The sequence below is a fragment of the Motacilla alba genome, chromosome 4, assembly GCF_015832195.1.
Source record: "Motacilla alba alba isolate MOTALB_02 chromosome 4, Motacilla_alba_V1.0_pri, whole genome shotgun sequence".
NCBI classification, from domain to species: Eukaryota; Metazoa; Chordata; class Aves; order Passeriformes; family Motacillidae; genus Motacilla; species Motacilla alba.
The window spans coordinates 52,220,885-52,242,368 of NC_052019.1; the positions used below are offsets into that span (position 1 = coordinate 52,220,885).

Below are 21,484 nucleotides of genomic sequence, written 5' to 3' on the forward strand. Positions count from 1 at the left end.
TAAAAACATGGAATACTGCATCCTTTTGATAGAGAAGGGAAAGAGGGAAACTTACACAAAGCCATAGAGCATTTCTACTTTCTGGTTGGCTAGTCTAGGTCTAGACTCATTCCCAGAGAGCTGGCAGGAGATTGGGGTACGACAGACCCCACAGGAGAAATTGAACAATTCTTTCCACTTGGGAATTACCAGTGGGTTTCTTCAGCTATACTGTTAGTACAGAGGATAAGATTTTTCACTGCCCAAAACATGTAATTTTAAAATAGGTAATAAAATGCCCATATATCTTTATTATCTATGGTAGAGTTCATTTTTACTATGTTCATTTTTACATCTCTTTTCTTTGCTCTTCTAAAACCCCAAAGATCAGAGACACAGGGAAATGTCAACAACATTACTTATCTTTTTAAAAAAGTTCTGAAAGAAGCAAAGTTCATATAATATGCTATTTTAACAACCAAATGGAGGCAATTTTTAGCATTTTAAAGAGAAGAGATCTAAAAATGATTGTTACTTTACAGAAAAGCTTAATGAGGTTTTCTATACAGCTTTTATTGTATTTTCTTATAACAAATCCTTGAAATAGCTTCCAGAAAACATTCAGCAGATATTTATTTCCCAACAATAGATGACTCTAACAAAGCATATAAAAGCCTCTCATTCTTTCCCTGTGTGTTTGAACTCCAGCAGTATGACCAAATGACAATAATGAATTGACTTTTCTATAAAAGCAAAGCAGCGGATACTTTGCAGATGTTAGAAATGAATGGATGAAAAGGAAAAAAAAATCTTCTTAGAAAAATAAGTGGACAAGGAGTAAATTGAGGTGATATTAAAAACTATTATATATAATGCTGCTTAAAACTGTATGATGCCAAATATCCATTTTTGGATAATTTTTAGCAATCCATATCACATTATTTGTATTTATAGCTCCTATGGATGAACTCGATAAATATCCGTAGATAATTCAAGCATTAGCAATGTCTTAAAAACATTAAAAACAAGTAATTCTAATTAGTGGTCTATTAACCATACAAAATCCATGGTGTTTATGGGAAAACAACAGAGTGGATCATTTGTGTAGCATCTCTAGAAAGGTACAGACTGTCTCTTGTCTGTGCGGGAGAGAACAGCAAAGGGGGCATTCACATACATGCTTGTATGACACAGAGAAATGGTGAATATTTTCACTCCAACATTTAACTCTTTTCAACCATCTGAAGCAAAATGTCTGTCAGTTTGCTTTTTCCACTACTGATAAAATGCAAAAGAGATTGCAATAATAATACTTGCAAAATCTCAGAAGGGAAATTTGGGACAAAAAGTTATGCCATGTTGATTAAAGGCAGTGATTTTTTATCTGTTCAATGGATTTAAATACAATACAGAAAACTGTTAAATGGCTCAACAAGTGTATCAGAAGAATAAAATATGCCATAGTTCATTATTCAGCCTACATACATCTTTAGCAATGCCAAACCCACCATATTCTTGCTATCTCTGCTCACATATGTACAATCAGCAGTGTGGCAGGAAGTGTAGCTCCATAGAATTTCTCCACTGCATTCAATGGATGCTAATGGGAATGTCTTGGAAACTTTTGAACACTGACTTGACTGTTAAGCCTTTCAGTAATTTATGAAACCATCTTTAGCACTCTCAAATTTCATTAATCCTCTGAAGACAGAACTACTGAGCAAAACAATGAATACAACAGTTTCTCACTTAAGTACATGAGAGAAAAGCACTATTCATTACAATGATTAACCAAAAAGAAAATGCAGTCTCCATAATTGTCAATGCTGAATGTCACCCAAGGTAACTAAAATACAAATGTCTAGGCTGTAAGTCATCATAAAATGACTTTGCAACTCCTCACATCTTGGAATATTTTTTTTTTTCATGACTGCACATATAAATGAGAAAAAACATGGGTAAGTATGTTCTTTAGTTTAATTTCTGCCTGAGACTGCTTTGCCCAAGTCTGCTCCAATTTCAATGAGAAGACTGGTATCTGAAGCCATGAAGTCTCTGACACTCAAAGGTCCTGAGAAAGAGTCTTTTAGCCTCAGGTTTCTGAGCAGAAATGTTCACTCTTCTTCACTTTCATTTTATCATATCCTTTCTCTATCAGTTTCTTTTACTGGAAGCCTTATTTTGTATTTCTATGTTTCGATTTCTTCTACCTTACTGCTCTCATTAATGACATAAAGCAAGTAATTTTTCTTCATTTTCTTATATAAACATCTGCCAACTATGTGACCAACAGAATATTTATAAAAATAAACAGCTAAGCTGGTAGTAGGACAAGTTTTTCACAGCAGAATTTATCAGTAGGCAATCTGAAAGTATGTATCACTATTATTATAGCACAGTAGATGGTCACTGGAGAAAGAGAAAGATGGTTTTTTTTGTGGAAAAGTCCAGGAACAGCAGTAATATTACAGTGGGCTAAGGGAAAGCACTGGATGACAAAGCATAAGTTAACATATGGCTACATTGACAAGTCATTACAATTCAAATATATCTCTCAAAAAAAAATTACTGTCAGATTTTTAGATAACTAACTAATCAGAAATAAGATTACTTTGAGATGTAATTTATTCAGAATAAATGAAACTCTGAGTTTACTCCTAAAGGAGATCTATCAGAGATTCAGTTTCATTACTCAAAATTGAGTTAGGTGAATAAGGGACTTTTCAGTTTGATGCCTGAATTAAAGTGAGCAGATCAATCACAAATATTTTGTTAGGCATAGAATTAAATATTAATTTAATTGAAGAATTATTTAGTGTGTTAACCTTATTTTTAGAATTAAAAAAAGTATCACCACTTGGAAAAGTCAATCTTGTTTGGAAAACCTGAAAGCAATTATTAGCCACTTAAAAAGATAAATTACCAGGTTTAGTAGCTAAAGTTTCTCAGATTAACTGCACATGAATTGGAAAACAGAAAATAAACTTGAAAGAAAGATGCAGCTCCAGAGACTGCGCATTTTTTTCCCTTCTTTCCATCAACAGAAGTGCTTCCCAAATTACAGACTCAGAAGCCTTGGATGGAAGGGTTTCTAAGGTCTCCTTTCACGGCCTTCTGTTTGTGACAGACACAAATTCCAGCATTAGAGATATGGAATTGTCAACTCCCTGTTAACGGAAAAGTTTAATGAATTTCTGTGGAAAATATAGAGCTCAGTCTTTTTAGGAAATGAGTTATTAATAATTTTTATTACATACTCTTTTTCTGAGATGCTAGAGGGAAAGAGATCTTACAGACTTTCTTCCATTTTGTATTGACCACAGACATAGACACCACAGAAATTACTAATAAAAATTAAAAAAAAACCCCAACAACTTATGAGTGTAAACTACATCTGTTGGACGCTGCCATTTCTGCTTATTTTCATGGGAACAAAGAATCTACAAGCCCCCAAAATATTAAAGGGTTTCATACAGAAATTACATCAAAATAAGTCTTTATTAATGAAATTTTACTTATTTTATGGAGGTCTTGAAGAGAAAATTTTCAGAAACATTCAATTACAGGAACTTGAGGCAGCTCAAGAAGCCCAGAAAAAGCTTCCTTTTGAAAATCTCATAGTGGTTTAAAATTTACTTAGCAGGAGGTCCCTAATTTCAATGGATTACCTCAGTTTTCATCTTTTACCTTTCAGAATAAGTGCAAAACAATGTATCTCATTTTTATACATAAATGGCAGTGAAAGCAAGGACAACAAACAGAAAAAAGCAGTTATTCAAATTCATGGCTTCCATATTCTGTAATCAAGTCTAAGAACTCAGAGCAGGATAGGAAGAAGTGATTATGCCTGAATTCTGTGAATCTCACCCTGACAGACTATTTCTTCCAAAGATGAAAGATTAAGTTTTTGAAGGACTATTGTACTTAAACCGGACAGAGAATCTGGTTTTTAACCATATTACAGCCACAGCCATTTTTCCATGCTCAGTGATAAGTCAGCCAAGACGGTCAATGCCACAGCAAGACACCAACAACCCATTTGTTTTCTTCTTCCATATTCAGATGAAGTCTGCAAATCAAACTGGCTTTCAACAAACTGCTCTACACAGCAGTCAAATAAATACTACTCTCCCTCATCAAGCACAAATCTAGAAATAACAAAATTATCCTTCTTTTCAATCATGGAATGAAGAAAAAAAGGCAAATAAAACCCACATGTTAAGCTGTCACATAGAAACTTTTTATTTCTATTTTATATCTAAGTTCTATGGTTTTTATTAGTGGGTTCCAAATTTGCTAAATGATGTTTTAAAATGATCACTTTTAAAAAATTTTCATTGTGCTAATGTTGTTTCCATGGAAACAGGAATGAAAGCAGAAGCTGCTGTTAAAAGAATTAGAATTCTCTCCCACAAATGAAAAACTTAAAAATAATAATAGTATATTATAAAACAATTGTCAAAATATAAATTTTCTCATTTTGCAAAAGCAGAGCATGATCTTACATTCACTGGAATTAATAGGGCTATAACTTTTGATTACATTACAATAGGCCTAAATCACTAAGAACGTATTACTGAGGTAAAAAACCTGATCAAAAGATTATTCAGTTGAATAGATAATTTTCAGAAGAAGTTTTAAATTGAATTTAGCAGGTGACTGTCAGATGAGGCCTTTATTGGAAATGAAGAATTATGAGCCAAAAATGTAAACCAATATATACTAAGGATTATTACTATTTACACAATTTATTTCTAATACTTGGAAGTAAATGAAAACCTGACTGGAAGTTTTCCACAATTAGTCAGATACAGTTCTAAGCTCTAGCTGAACAGTAATGGAATATGTATCTGAGCTTAATATTCCGTAGCATTTTTTCTAAGTCAGATGTTTAGTCTGGAAAACTCACATCTGGCCTATGATTGGAAGGTGAGTTTTGCATCCTTCTGTGAGGGTAAAACTTCCTCATACAGCTCGAAATACACTGATCTACTTTCCTATGCTTACAATTTTTATCCTACATAGAAGAGAATTCTGATATACAAACCTTTATTACCATGGTATGACTCTACAAACATGGAGGTATTTTTAATAAGCTTCTATAAAGCATTGTTTTAACCAAGATAACTTTGATCAACTCTCCAAGAAAATGACTGCCAGTACTTTTTCCCAAGAGACTCTGTTTTCCCTAGTATGCAAGCCTATTCATTATGAATTTCATTAAAACTCAGAAATGAAACATTTCAAATCTTTTCATTCACAACTTATTCATTTACCACAACCACCTTGGATTTTTCTCTTCATCAGAAAACCACTCCATTGAAAAAGGATTCTTCCTCTGCAATAAACCATGAATCAAAAAAGTAGTTAACTTCTCAGCATTTTCTTATTTTCTTGTTTTCTCCTTCTGGTTGACCAAAGAAGCTGTCTAGTGCTTTGAAATAACTTGACAATGGACAAGTACAACTGTCTACTTTAGGAACTTAACCCTCCTAATTTCAGTTCTAGATATTTTCTGCTGTCATTAAAATCACCACAATTTAAAACTCTGATGTATTTGTATTTCCCCATATCAATTAAACTTTGTGAGAGTGTAACATTAAAATACCATTTATAAACAAAATAATAATCCCTTAATTTTGATGTTGGGTTGGTTTATTTTTCTTTTTTTTATTGTATGAAATTCCAAGCTTAGAAGATTAGTTTAACCGCACTCAGTTCTGGCACTTTTCTTATTATTAGATGGTATGAAATTCTTTGGATATTATATGGCTATTTCAAGCATCTGATCCACTTTTTTTCTGTCTGTGAAGTTGATTGTCAGGTACCACATAACTGTCTTGATTTTTGATGCCTTCCTACTCTGTTTCATGAACATTATAGCAAGGCTCTATTCTATTACAGCAAGGCTCTTTCTGTGCTTTTTCTTCCCATTGATTTCTTCTACATAGTGCTCATCAAAACAGGTAAATATTTTTCATTTCCCAAATTACACGTAAGTGATAATATATATTTTTTAAAAGTACTATCACTGTCACAATCCATCAGCAGTTACTGTCAGTCTGAGAACATTTGAGGTCAAATAAAGAAAACTGTTTGGAATAAAGTCTTTACAAAAAGCACCACAGATATAAAAACATAAAAGCTTTGCCATCTGGGGCAAGACCACTGTGCTTTAACCCTTGATATAAACCTACAATCCTTACTCTAACATATACTTTTGCAGGACAAGGGTGCAGTTTGAAGGAAACCTTGCAATGAACATATGTGTTTTCAGAATTGTAGGGTTTGCTCTAGTCCATGTATTTCATGGGTGTAGTTGTCCTTCCACTCCATGTGATGAACAAGCAACAGGAGAAAACATGAGAGCTTTTCTCTCCCTAAGGCAATTATAGTGCAATTCTGCCAAAAAATCTGCAGCTACATTTCGTTTGAATGCTGCATTTTATTTAGTCATAACTGTATTTGGCAAATTTGTGTTTTGCCTTTCAGCAGAAGTGCTGCTGGTCAGCAGCACTCCAATGACCAAAGCTCTGTCAGACAGCTATCAGTAGACTTTTGAGGACATCTGTATTGACCTTGAACTCCCCTTTCAATTTATCCTTGCTCCTTGCATCTTATTTTGATGCTAATTACAGATGCACTCATATTTTTTTTGTTAGTTTGAATTGTACCTTCCTTTTTTCCCCACTCCCGGCTTTATTGTAAAATAGAAACTAAGTTGCAATCTATTCAAATTCAGAAGACAAGTTTTTATCTTGTGGAAAGGAGACTTAACTCCCATATTGTAATTTATTTGCTATCGTTATACTCAATGTCTCAGAGTTTATAGCCAGAGTGTTAAAATGTCCTATGAGTACAAATTTATTTTAAAATGGCTTATAAACAGCAACTCAGTCTCAACCACTCATTGCTTTTCCACATTTCACCAGCAGCTCCTCTGGACTCTGAGCTCCAAGAGAAAATGCCATAACACAGCATTGACACAGAAGACACTCAATGTCCATGACAACTTTGGATGCCCAGAGGTGACTTCCCAGTGACTACCCACACCACCACTGAGCCCTCCCTGGTCACTCTGGAGGTGAAGCAGCCACAAGTGCCCTGTAGTCTAAAACATTTGGCATGAACTGAGATCAGATTACTCCTGCCTTTTCCACTGCAGTAGAGTTACTGTACGATCACTGGTCACAGCACCTGGAAGAAAACATTCCTGCTACCTTTCAGTTTCAGTGTAATGGGACATGACACGCATTCAGTAGCATTGCTGCTCTGGATTCCTACACATCCTCATTTCCCATTTTGGCACATGAACAGCAACATCCAACACTTTGCAAGGACCAGAAAAGTTATTCCCAATGACTGGAAGACAAGCCCAGGATGTCCAAGCTCTAATTTTAGCTTCCTGTTAGAACTTTACCACAACAAATTCATAGTTACATATAATCTTTGCTGAGCAGAACACATAAAAGAAGGAAACAGCTGGCTGAAATTATTTATTTGGATATGATGAGTTCCCTTATTTAAAGGGTGTTTTTTGTTTCCTTTTGCTTCACAGTTAAGCCATTGACACATTCTATATATGCTGCTTTAAACTTCTCACATCTCACCATTTCAGCAGTTAGTTTCATTTCATCAAGAAAGAGCGGAAATTCTGACCACTTATTCCAATCTACCCATCCATATATTTAACCCAGCCATTATCCATTCCTCTGTGTATTTCAGAGCTCTGCATCATCATTTTGTTACACATCTGTCTTTGCCAGATAAAACATGTTCTCTGCTTTCCACACCTTCCCTTATGTTCAAATCCCTCACACTTCATTCTGTGACACTTCATCATTCACCTCAAACACGGACTTCATACAAGGAAGGAAGCGGACATGCTGATTATTTAAAACTAAGCCTGTTGTTTCAGTGTGTTCCCAAAGTCTTCACTGAGGTTGTCAATCTTGTAAATCAGTAGCAGGACTAATTCAAATGAGAGTAAGCCAGCCAGAAATGGAAATGTTCATTTTAGGAGACTGCTAAGTGACATACGTATTGGATGAAGACAACTTCAGCATTGTTTTTCTGAAGGACACAGTGATAATATTTATTCTTTCCACCACACCTTAAATAACTGTAATAGGAGCACAATTATATTTCATGAAGAGTGCTACATCTTGGTATTTTTTCCTTCCCTTAGATATAACTCAGTTGGATAGAAACATCATAGATAATTGCACAAAAGGACAGTCATATACAGATCATATTTTTTGTTACTTTTGCAAGACCCACACTCATAGACAAATGCCATAGGTTTTCCTAGGAATACACAAGAGCAGCACCAGTGAATTTACACAAGCAACATGTCTCAAGACTGCCAACAATGGAGCATCAATCAAACTGCACCGTACTTATGAATAAGCCTGTAATGTTATATTATAATGAATCTGTTTCACATTCAGCGCTGTGATGCAGTGCACAGTAATTATAATAATGCAGTGCATGGCTGTAGCTCATTATATGCATATGGAAGACACCAATGTCTTTAGGATGGAAATTAACTCAAGGTAGGAGGAGAAAGACAGAAATAAGGAATGTAAGAAAGTCCTCATCTCAAAGTCTGATGGTATTCTGAGGACCTATAAATTCATTATGCACACTCACACACAAACACTGTTAATGCAACAGAGCGATCATCTGGAATTAGAATGCAAGCCTTTCTCTTCTTGTTTTTTTTTTTTTTTCTTTTTAAAAAATATATACCATATTTTGTTTGTAATTTCTTGGGGTTTTGGTGAACAACAGGGGAATTTATTTTAATTTAAAGAAAGATTATTTCTCATCAATAATTCCAATGGATTTAAACAAAATGAATGAAATCTCATTCCAAAAGTTTCCTTTTCTCCTCAACTCAGCAGATGGACTTGTTCTTCAAATTAATTAGAAGGAAAGTCCTATAAGGAATACAACTGGTCTCAGTAATATCTGCCTTACACCACACGGTTTGATTTTCCATTTCTTTTTTTTTTTTGAGGTCCGGATTCTTTTTGTCTGTTCAATGGAGAAATAAATTTGAAGAATAGGAAAAAGAGATTCTTTAGTTTTAACAATACTACTCATTACAATGTTGCACACATGGTCTGGTAGCATTTTTCTTATTCCCCTCCAGACTTTGAGTCATTATGGTATTTTCTTCCCTGCTTGCAAGTCTATAGTGCACAGCACAGCCCCATTTCATGATGTGTTGAACAAAACACAACAAAGAAATAAAGAAGGGGTCAATAGAAGCTGTTAGCTACAAACACATTACAGGCAATATACAACACTAGTGGTTGAATATTGACCTCAGGGCATTAACTCTAGATTGGCATGCCATGCTACAGCACATGAACACATAATCATCTTTACAACACAGAGCGGAATTTAAGAGACTCACATAATTGCCTGCGAGAAGGTACAGGAGCACTTCCCAATGCTGTGCCCTGTAAATAAAACACATTTTTTTTTTTTTTTTTGGAGCAAAGGATGTCAGATTAACAGCAGCAGCAAATGACAAAAATGATAGGACATGAAGAAAATGAAGGCAGTGAATAGAAATAGAGACTGTTTAGATAGAGGAGTTTATGGTTACTCAAGAACTGCAGTTCCTATTTTCAGATAAATATAAATTATAGTGGAGAATGCTCTATGAGTAATCCACCTATCAGTGAACACAATGAACCAAAAAGAGAGAAAAGGGAGAGAAAGAAAGAAGACAGGAGAAAAGTATCAGCATAAGACAGGCATGCTCACACTTGTCAAAAATTAAATTTGATGGAAAGGACAATGTACAGAGTATATACTAATATGAATTCCTTTACAATAATAAGAAGGCTCAATGACACCAATGTCTTAGCTGATACTGTCACTGCTTGAAGGTACATTTCAAACAGGTAGGGAGAGTGTGTGCAGAACTGTTTGGTTCCTGCCACTTCCTTCTCATCTTGTCTCCATTATTCTTTAACATGTCCTCACTGGGTCAGTTTTATGCCAGCTGACAGGAAGCAGCTCTATTAAACCCCCGATCAATACACACAGTATGCTCTTCCAATAGATAGAGTGCTTCATCTTCTGTGCATTATGCCAGCAATTACCACACATCTCTGAAATACCAGCTGTGCATGTAAACAAAACATGAACCAAATACCAAGCAAGTCACACCAATTAAGAGCTGTAGGCAAATCTCCTCCCAGTGTGATACCCTATTCCCACAATCTCCCTCAGCCCACTCCCTCCCAAACCAACAAATCAATCCCAGAAAAACAAACTAATAACAGAAACAAAGCAGATGACTAGGTAAAGAGAAACTGTCGAATATAAAATTTGAAAAGCACCATTAAAACAATGTTGTCTCATTCTGAATCCAGATCATGAATCAGAGCTTTGTTTTGAGTTGATGTCCAAAACTACATCCTCCTTCCCAATGTAAAAGGGCCTACTGATCAATTGGACCGGGTAGCCAAGGAGGACTAATGACAGTAATCTTTACATTGGAAGTATTGCCTTAAAAATAATAAAAAAACACCTGAAGCTTATGAGTCTTGAGTGGATCTTGGCTTCCATTTTGACTTTCATCATCTTTTTGAAGTCAAGGCTAGGAACTGATTTACCAGACATTTGGACAGGGCTAGGCATTGGTTCTTGGAGATAATTTTCTCTTCCATGTCCTGCGTAATTCCATTTTCTTTTGCCTAGGATGAGTGAAGCATATATATGCATATCTAGAGAGCCCTGTAGAAGAGTTACCTTTACATTACTGATTCCCATTCCACATTTTAAGGAAAATCAGAATAATTAGGATTATTCTTCACTTGCATATCATAGCTGTGCCACTGAGACGACAGCTTGCCATGCTGTGACCACATGAAATGCAGGGTAGCTCAGCAGAAACCATTTGTCTCACCACATCTCAAGCTCGTCACTTAAAGACTCCCTCCTGAAACTGCAGTAAGAGGTCACAGTCACAGCAACAAGGAGCCAAGGGGGCAAGCTGGAGTTAACTTGTGCTGGGACAGCAAAAAACCCACTAGCTTCACCCCTTGTTTTCAAGGCTGCCAGGCTGCCAGAAAAAGGCAGTAAGCGCTCTTATTTGTCAGGAAAATATGCAAATAGGCAGTGTGTCCAAAGCCCTTTCCTTCAGGGCAGACAGTGCCCTACAAGTGCACTATACCCCATCCCCACAGGTTTTTTATGGGATTATTTCAGGTACCCATCAAGATCTGGAAGTCTCTACAAGTGTCAGGATGCTCCATTTACAATACCTGGCCTACTCAGAAGGCCAATGAGGGCAGTTTATAGGACTGCTTTGCACATGAACACAGTATGACAAAATAATACACCTGCTCAGGTCTTGATTCCTGCCTACATCTTATATAGTTTGTCATAAAATATATCGAGATTTTAGTCTGAAGAGCTTGCTAGCCTGGGAGGGTCAGGATGGCTTAAGTCTTAAGTACTCTATACAGTCAGATTAATTTATTTAATATTTACCATAGCATCAGATGCTGAACTAAGCACTAACCAGCTAATTAGCTCATGCTTAGCATAGATTCCCATGTTCCCAGTGGGAAGAACGGCATAGACTAATTTTTCTATACATTCCTGTGCCATGCAATTCAGTGCTACAGTCTTTGTTCCTCAAAAGCGAAAAGTAAGAAAGACTTTTATCTTTTCTGCCTTCATATAACATATCTGCAGCATCCCCTCATTGTTAATGCAGGGATGTTTGATTACCCAACACAGCTCTAAATTGCATGTGGATTTTATGCACCGGACAAGCAGATATACAGTTGTTCCGTTTACATTGCTTCAGTCAGTCATTCCTAATTTCTTTTCACTTAGCTTTCAGAAATGCAATCAGAACATTACAAAACTCAGTTCTTTTTGAAAACACTATCAATTTTTAATCTTGTCAAGGTGAGAGAATGACACAGTTTCTGTCAGAAGTCGCAGTTAAGTATTCACTGAAAACTCCAATGAACTCTGTAAGGGAATACGGCATTTAGTTCCCACTGCTGTTTCGTTTCTCACATCCTCACGTTGAACAAAAGTTACTGTCAGCTTTTCAAAGCAATGAGTGAAAACACCAACAAGTCTAAATATTTATGACTGTAGCTATTCTGGGACAACAGTAGCAAGGAAGTCCAAGTGAAAAGGGTTCATAATTCCACCTCTTCAACAAAGCAAAACATCCAAGTATGTATTAGTTTGCTGTTCAAAGGAAGATTTTCATTAAAAATACTTAAACAATTTTATGTTTCCTACATCTGTCTGAATTCTGAAGTTATGATTTCACCTGATATTAGCTGAATATAGTGAGTGAAGTCCTCTGAGTTCACCTTGAGCTACTTGAAAATTTGTGTATTGCAATATATGAAACAATCAAATCAATACAGCTAAATACCGCTCTGCTGCATAACTACACTAATCTTGCTGTTCTTTTTTTGTCACTCTCTATGAGGAATCTCCACAAAGATGTGTATTGGCAACAGACCAATCAATGCCAACCAATCAGAAATAAATAGAAGAGCTTGCTACCATCAAATCAATGTTTTTCCAACAAATGCCCGTTCTTCCCTTAGAGCACAAGCCCAACTACTACATGGTTAAAAGGCAGATGAAAAAAACCAACAAATAGACACCCCCCCAAACAACCCAAAACCTCTAAACCATCCCAACCTCACGTCATGACTTTAAAAGAGGCTAACTCATGATAGGAGACATTTTCCCCAGAAGTTTCCCTAGCACATAGCAGTTTGACATGAACACTGAATACAATATTCCTTTTTTCTCATCGCAGAAATCAGACCAATACCACAGAATGTTTCAGAACACTGCTATGAACTAAAGAGCACAGTCTTAGAAGACAGGCTACGCTGAAGTCTTAGTTATTACCACATTTAAGAAGTCAACTGATCTCACAACTGTTAAGAAAGATAATTTCACATCAGTACATGATGGCAAAATACCACTGAAGGATTTCCTAGAGACAGAAAGACTTGCTACATCTCTCCCACATTCTGCTTTAAGAGCATAATATGTTTCTTTCATAAAAAGAGTAAGTATTGAAGTGGTGAGACGTGCTTCGGTGTGATGGCTTTCACTGTGCATTACACAGCCCTTCGCCAGAGGAGTGTGTCAATGAAGTGACACACAAAGTACTCTGCTGCTACTCTGAGCTCAGGACTGAGCTCAGTAAAAGCTGCCTGAAGAAGGATCTACTACTTTTCCGAGGAAATATCTCTGAAAAGATTTTACATATGTAAGTTAATTCAATAAAACGACATGAGCATGTCTTCAGATATGGCACCACCAGATTCTAAGAGATGCAGATTTCTATCAAACCTCAGGTTCTCTCTTCAAAGTTTCAATTTTGGTGCAACAAGCTTAGTCATGAACACCTTCTTGATCGCTGGATTTCACTGTACACACTCAACCTGCGCTCATCTCAGTTTCAAGATTTTTATCAACTTGATAGAAAAATCTGCTTTTTGTCACATAGGCTACTTTTTGTGTGAGCTGATTCAATGGGACTATGTAGGTTACAATAGCTTTGCCCTGTTCTCTACCTGAAATTCATACAGTGCCTTTTAGTCTTAACTCCATTTCTAATTAAAAAAAAAATCCCACCTAAAAATTTGTTTTAAAAAATTTCCATTTAAAATTTTAAGTGCTGAGACCACTTCTACTAATGTAGAAACCATCCATCCCTTAGGCTCATTTTGACAAGTTAAATACAGAGAGGGAGAGAACTTGAGACTTTGGAAAATAAATCATCTGCATAAATAGAAATGAAAAATCAGAGTCAGAGCAATAGTATTAAAGAGGAACATCAGCATTTTAAAGCCAAGCTCAACTTTTTAGAAAGACAGGATTAGAAAATGCTAAAAAAACCTCAATCAACCCCCCCCCCCCCATTATTTTTCACAGAGAATTTTTCAGAGTTTACAACTTAAACTCTTCTAGAGCATTATTCAACTTTAATAATGGCCAACATTCAGTCCTTACATTCCCTCTGATGAAAAACTGCTTATCATTTGTGTCTTTTTCCCTTATTAGATTTCAGATCGCAATGTGTTTCACCTTTAACAAAGAAAGAAGAAAAAAACTGTTTTGTTCTTGTGATGGCATAAAATAATGTAAGGCCTTCATACAATTCCAAAACACTTAAATGTGTATGCAATAGAAGATGATAGCACATAATCACATACATTTATTTTCATTTTTTTGAAAGCTATGCCAGGCATGAACAAAATTACTAAAAGAAAATATCCCCAAGAGCAAATGTGGCTTCATAGACTACAGATATATTAATACAAATATGTTCCTCCTCAAAACACATTCCAAACTGAACTTACAGCTCAATAAGGAAGACGTATTTCCATCTTAAAGTTATCAGTAAATATTTCACTAGCAGTCTCTTGGCACACTTTCAACTCTGAATCAACATTTACATGCACTTTTCAGCAATCTGCTTCCACATATAAGTGAAGGATCCTAAAATACACTTTCACTCCTGAGTTTGGATTGCAATCTCATAAAGTCCAAACTACAATACTACCTTAGATCTAGATACAATGAGACAAGGCAGTAACAATCTTTCTGGGTACTTACAGTCCCTTACCTGATAGTGATAGGATACCTGTTTCAAATGGATAATCCAAGGAATGTCTGTGTACAGCTAGCTTCCTTCCAACTGGAATGTTTCCTTGTACTACCTCATGGGAAACAAAAACCTGCTCAAATTGCTTAGGTAGAAATTTCTAATAAATTGTGGATCTCTGCAGGCCCCAACATCTGCTAAAATACTGTTCTTACACTTGAAGAAAACTTTTTGTAAACATAACACAAAAAGTAAATAGGAAAACATTAACTCGTTCGCAGACATCTCATTCACACCACAGACATGTTACATTAAAGTTATGTTACATTAATTGCTCATTCACTTGATCACCTGATTTTTTCTCCTTTTGGGAGACTTCACTTAAGGGAACTTGAATTTTGCTATCCCTGCCTTCCGTTTTACACAAGTTATTTTGAAGCCATCCTGCTTTGCTCCTTTAAGTCTTCTGTGAACTTGGTTTTTCAGGCATCTTAGGCACTAATGCCTATGACGTCTTTCATTTAAAGCATATCCTCTGTACACACTTCACTAAAAGTGTTCCTATTTTTGGGCTGTGCATTGGAAATTCAGACTGAATTTCCAATGGGCAGCTTCAGTTCTTAGTCAACTTCCACCCCTTCTCCCATTCTTCTAAGACCCTTGCTCCTGCCAAAAGCCATCCTTCTGCTGACAGTCTAATCCAGGCTGATCCCATGTATTTAGGTCCAAGTTTACCACTGATTTTACCACAAGACTTTTTTGTCTTGTACCTAGCTCATAACTACGACATCCAACTCTGCAAAGTAAAGTTCAGCCATTGTTTGGCAAAACATACATGATCTCTTCAAAAACAACAACAACAAAGTAATTAATTGCATTATATCACAAGGCAATTTGGTGTCTATTTTAAGGACAATTACAAACCTTTAATGCTATAAATTGCCACATACATCAGTGTGTGACAGAAGAATAAAACTCCCCACCATTTAAATTTATTTCATTTCAGAAAAATACTTTTTGCTGATCTATGTTTAGTACAGGGCTCTAGATGGCTTAAGGAGTCCTGGGTACCTCAGTGCCTCTCAGTTGACGTTACCTTTCCAGGTAGAGTGGGTGTCATTCCTTACGTGAACGGTCTACCTGGAAGCAACCCCTGTGTGTGAATCTGATATTTTCCAGGAGCAGACACAGTGATTCTGAGACATGGCTACACTGGGCTGGGTTGTTGGGTTTTTTTGAAGACTGCTCTTATTCAGCACTAAGTTACTCACTGCATCAACCACGGGAAACCTTCCTCACTAGATTCCAAGGGAGGCAAAAAGACAAATGATTCTCTTTATGAAGTTAATTCTTTTCACATCCCATTTTTAGCTATTGTTTTTGCCTACATAGCTATCTTCAGAGATATACATATGCATTAGAGGTGCATACAGAACATTCAAAAACCACTTCAAAAATACATGTGATGTAGATGTATGCACATACTATTGATTTATTGTTACACAGCCCACACCATTCTCCGAGTTGAAAGAGACCTTTGCTGGTCACATAGCTCCCACTCCTGCTCAAAGCCCCTTGTCAACAATGAATTTTGACTTAACCACCCTTAAATTAAAATTTCAATAGAGTAAGGGCAGAGACCATTGGATGATTATATCTAGATCAGAAAATAATGCTGCAGTAAATGTTTGTACAAAGCTTAACTAAATGCCTAGGGACTCACATTCCAATTTTAATTTAATCAGAATGTAATGCTGAAGCACACAGTTACAGCTACCTTTTCAGCTCAGCTCATATTTTGACTAGAGATCATTTATTTTTAAAAAATAACCCTCTGTGGTTTCACAAAAAACAATGTTAATGCTAAAAGGAAATATATGGCAATGAACAACAGTGCTGATTTTGGCTGGAGTAGAGTTAATTTTCTTCACAGTGGCTGGCATGGGGCTACTTTTGGATTTGTCCTGAACACAGGTTCAATAATATAGAAATGTTTGTGCTACTCCTGAGCAGGGCTTAAACAGACTCAAGGCTTTTTCTGGTTCTCACACTGCCATGCTGGAAGGGCATTTTGGAGTGCACAGGAAGTTGGAAGGAGATCTAGACAGGCTGGGTGACCCAAACTGACCAAAAGGATATTCCATATCCTATGAAATCATGCTCAGTGTATAAGAGGGAGGAAGAACGAGATAGGGAACGACATTTGGAGGGATGGTGTTTGTCTTCACAAGCCACCATTAGATGTGCTGAGGCCCTCTCTCCTGGGGATGGCTGAACACCTGCCTGCCCATGGGAGGCACAGAATAATTCCTTAGTTTGCTTTGCATGGCTTTTGCTTTATCTGTTAAACGTCTGTATCTCAACCCATGAGCTTTCTGTCTTTGCCCTTCTGATTCTCTCCCCACTCCCACTGGTGAGGGAGTGGGTGAGTGGCTGTGTGGCTGCTTGCTGTGGTTAAAACATGATAAAGTTTGAACTTGGGACTTTTCTCCCTTTTGCAAGCTTCAAATCTATTCACATGTCTAGAAAGTGCAGATCTGCAATGTTTGCTTTGCCACATGACATAAATCCTTCCACATACATAAATACTTCCACAGTTCTGTATATTATTTCCTGTAATTGTCACTGTCAGAAATATCCCAGCAAGTCAAACTAATTTTCCTATTTTTAAGGGGTGAATATGAAGCTTGTACAAATCACCATAAATGTGCTTACCAGTGCCAGTTTTGATAGGGTTACATTACAGGTCTGACCAAAACTCACTGGAAGTTTTTCTCATCCCATTCTTCTTGTGTAAGCTCAAGCACAGTATAGAGTCTTCTCTGTATCAATTAGTTGTCCACACAAAGGCAGGTACTCACAATCCACAAGGTAGGAGAATAATTGTAAAAGTTTTCATTTAATTAAATTAATTTAAATGCTATTTATAACAAATGATATATGTAGCTAACACCAATAACTCATTAATGAAAATAACGTGAGTTATTAAACTAATTGAATGGCTCTATTAGGAATGTGGATTATTGTTAAAATAATTCTCTACAAATAAAAGGAATCATATGATTATACACAAAGATGACTGACTGGCAAGAAAGAAAATGAATGGTTAATAGAAGATTGACTCAGTAATTTTCAAAGTAATTGCCATTGATCAATGTTTGATGGCCTCCATGTCAGGACTCCTGGACCTAACTGGTAAATGCTCACACCAAAACAAAGCACTGCTGCAGGGGTGTGGGGATGAGATAGGCAAGGAGGTAGAAAACATTGTCATCCTTACCCAGTAGAAGAAATTAAAAAGTTTTGATACAAGTTCTCTAATACCCAAAGCTGAAGCAAACTGCTATTTGAGAAAGATTTTGTTGCTGAATGTATGTTAATGTGTATCACCTTCAAACCTTCAAACACAAGAGGCTTTTTTTTTTTTTCCTGTTGATTCAGCTTTTTTGAAAAGCAATTAAAATATAAATAAAACACGTCCTACACAAAAAAAAGGGGACATGATTCTGGATACATTTCATTTTGATTTTTCTTTTACAGGCAGTATGGCAAGCTCTCAGAATTTAATTTCCAATTGCCTGGTAGTAAACATCTTACTTTCTCAGCTCCCGAAGACAGTTATCTTTTCTGACTGTTCTCTTCCCTTAAAAAGAAAACCTTTATTTTTTTGTTTCCAAATTGTGTAGATGGGAGTTTCTTGCCAGTTAAACCTTATAAATAATAATAATTAAAAAAATCTCATTAGGCAAATTTAAAGCCACAAAATATTTTTATGATTCCTGTATCTAAACCACACTCTGATTAATGTGCTCATACTTTGATCCACTTTTTTCAACATCTGAGCTTTTCAATTGATACAATAAAAAAAAAAGACTCTTTGTTGAACAGATGGTCAATCACAAAAGTTTGCTTTAGATTTAGCTTTGCTAACTGTTTCTTGTCTTTGTTTTCATGTAATTAAATATATACATACATATATATACACACATATATATATATGAGTTATTTACCTATGTTCACCTGATTAATACAGTATTTCACATTTTCTGGCATTTCCAGATGCAGGTCAGTGATATGTGGAACCCCACATGGCTCTACTGGGACCAGTATTGTTTAATATCTTCATCAAAGGTGGGGTTGAGTGCACCCTCAGCAGGTTTGCAGAGGACACCAAGCTGAGTGGTGCGTTTGACACGCCTGAAGGACAGGATATCATCCAGAGGGACTCGGACAAGCTTGAGAAGTGGGCCCATGGGAATCCCACTTTAACAAGACCACGTGTCAGGTCCTGCACTGGGGTCAAGTCAATCCCCAGTACCATCCTGGAGCATGAACAGATCAGAGCTGCCCCGCCCAGAAGGACTTGGGGGGCTGGGGGATGAGAGACTGGACCCAGCAATGCATGCCTACAGCTCGGAAAGCCAAATGTATCCTGGGCTGCATGCAAAGCAGTGTGGGCAGCAGGGGAGGGAGGAGATTCTGCCCCTCTGCTCTTCTGAGACTCCATCTGCAGGGCTGCATCAGCTCTGGGGTCCCAGCAGAGGAAGGACACGGACAGGGATCGGGTCCAGAGGAGAGTCATCAAGACAATCAGAGGAATGGAGCATCTCTCCTATGAGGAAAGGCTGAGAGAGTTGGGCTATTCAACCTGGAGAAGAGAAGGCTCCAGGGAGACCTTATAGCAACCTTCAAGTACCTATGGAGGGCCTGCAAGAAAGATGGGGACAGATCACAGTAGGGCCTTTTGCAACAGGACAAGGGGTAATGCTTTTAAACTGAAGGAGGGTCACAATTAGTGTTACATAAAAGGAAGAAGTTTTTTTACAATGATGGTGGTAAAACACTGGAACAAACTGCCCAAAGAAGTTGTGGATGTCTCACACGTGGAAACATTCTTGACCAGGTTGCATGGGGTTCTGAGCTACCTGTTGAAACTTCTGATCCTGTTGAAGATGTTCCTGCTCATTGTAGGGGAATTGGACTAGATGGCCTTAAAGGTCCCTTCCAACCCAAACAATTCTGTGATTCTATATAATACAAGGCTACCCATCAGCTTTTTACAGAAGCATTTTAGCACAGTGTTTCCAGAGCACCTTATCTGTTTTAGGAATTTATTGCAAAAACCCCCACAAACCCACAACACAGCTGCAGGGAATTACTCTGTTACCAACCTGTGTGGTGCTATTACTATTTTTCTGTTCTTATTTGATTTTATACTTCTTTCAGTGTGAGGGCTGGCACACCTTTCAGACACATTCTCTATTCCATTTGAGTCTGTCCCTTCCCCAACATTTATCTAAAAAAAATCAGCTGAACACTATTTTTTCCAACCTCATACAAAAGCATTGCCAAAACAAGTGAATGCCTTGTAGCTACATTAAAACATTTTGAACATAACTCAATCCGTTGCCTCTGTTGCTTGTCAGATGCCCTGATATCTCATTAATGCATATTTTCCTAAGAATACCACGCTGCATGCTTCACACAAAGCATGTATGGTACAACAAAACCTAATTTGGCACAAACAATTTATTCCTTCCCACACTCTGCAACTGAACTAACATTTTTTATGCAGTCCAAAAATGGAGAAGTCTTTTTAGCACTTAATATATTAAAAATCACTACTCTCATTAGATTTGCTGTGAGCATACATGCAATAATAAAGTCCAGCTTTTCACTGAATGGACAGTAGGATATGAAGAGAAAAAGAGTACTTATTTTACTAAGATTTATCAATGAAGCATGAACCAAGAGAAAACTATAGGTGTGGATAAAAATGAAGAAACAGAAGAAATGGACAAGCCTGGGAGGAGGTGATGGCCTAGGAGTCTGCTTCTCTTATTAGAATCAATAACAATGCCAAGTCAAGAGCTCAGCTACAGCTCATAGGTGATGACGTGTGGAAATTACTTCTAATAAATCTGGGTTGAAACATGACTAAAAATAAGGTAGATGACATTTCTACGTGGAACTCCAAACTGCTGCAGACATTTTGGGTTTAGGTTTGGGGATCTTTGCAATTCTCATTTGATTAGAAGTCTGTGCAGCCAGAGACATATTCAAGCTTTGTCGAGCCTTCTAACTGAAATTTCATAACTTCCCAAATCACAGGGATAACCACTACAAAACAGAGGAGATTAGATATGAAAAAAAAAAAAGAGCAACTATTGAAAAGGAGGTTATTAAACACTGTAGAATTCAAACCTGAATGACAAGGCAAGAAGTTACGAGGTTTTTTTTTTTTGCCTTGAGGGTACTGTCAAGGAAAGTTCACCACCTATTAAGTACAGAATACCAGCTATGATGAACAAAACTGTCCTAGAGTGAATGTTATAATAGCAAACGTGGGTTTTCAAAATGCTTTCCCTCTCCTTTTAGAGAACGTCTACTATGATGACAAGAAGATACTACCAAGAACACTAAGAACACAGCCACTTGGGGGTTCAAGGCATGTTTTTTCTGTCTCCCAAATGAACAAACATATAATATTAATAAAAAGAAATGGAAAGGAAAAAAAACCCCTATTCATCCTTTAACTTTCAATATGCTCTATGTCTTAGAATTCAAAAATTATTTGTGTAAAGTGTATTCAAAGAACTTGTACCTGAGTACTTATCAGTATGCATTTCATCAAAACAAGTGGTTTACTATTATAAACAAAAAAATATTATCACTGCAAGAACTATTTAAAAGCTGCCAAGACATGATTAACAGTAACTAATGTTACATTTAGAAATCAAACTGTCATTTACCTGTTATTCACTGTCCTAATGATGTATCTTCAAACAGAGATCCCTTTTTAACAGAATTACTTATTTTGAAGTTAAAGTCTCATGATCAAAATAGTTTTTCCCACTACCCACTAAAAACATATTT

The 21,484-nt window shown here is 36.6% G+C and overlaps 1 protein-coding gene across 5 annotated transcripts in view; it reads right to left on the bottom strand.

Annotated features, from left to right (window-relative positions):
• Window positions 1–21,484, bottom strand: part of CCSER1 (coiled-coil serine rich protein 1) — a 615,878-nt gene that overhangs the window by 118,806 nt on the left and 475,588 nt on the right. For 3 of the 5 annotated variants that reach the window (XM_038134236.1, XM_038134234.1, XM_038134238.1), the window contains exon 10: window positions 9,404–9,449. The exons of the other annotated variants lie outside the window; for them this stretch is intronic. In XM_038134236.1, coding sequence (XP_037990164.1) covers window positions 9,404–9,449 — 46 coding nt within the window. The remainder of the gene's footprint in view (window positions 1–9,403; window positions 9,450–21,484) is intronic. 5 annotated transcript variants of the gene reach the window in all.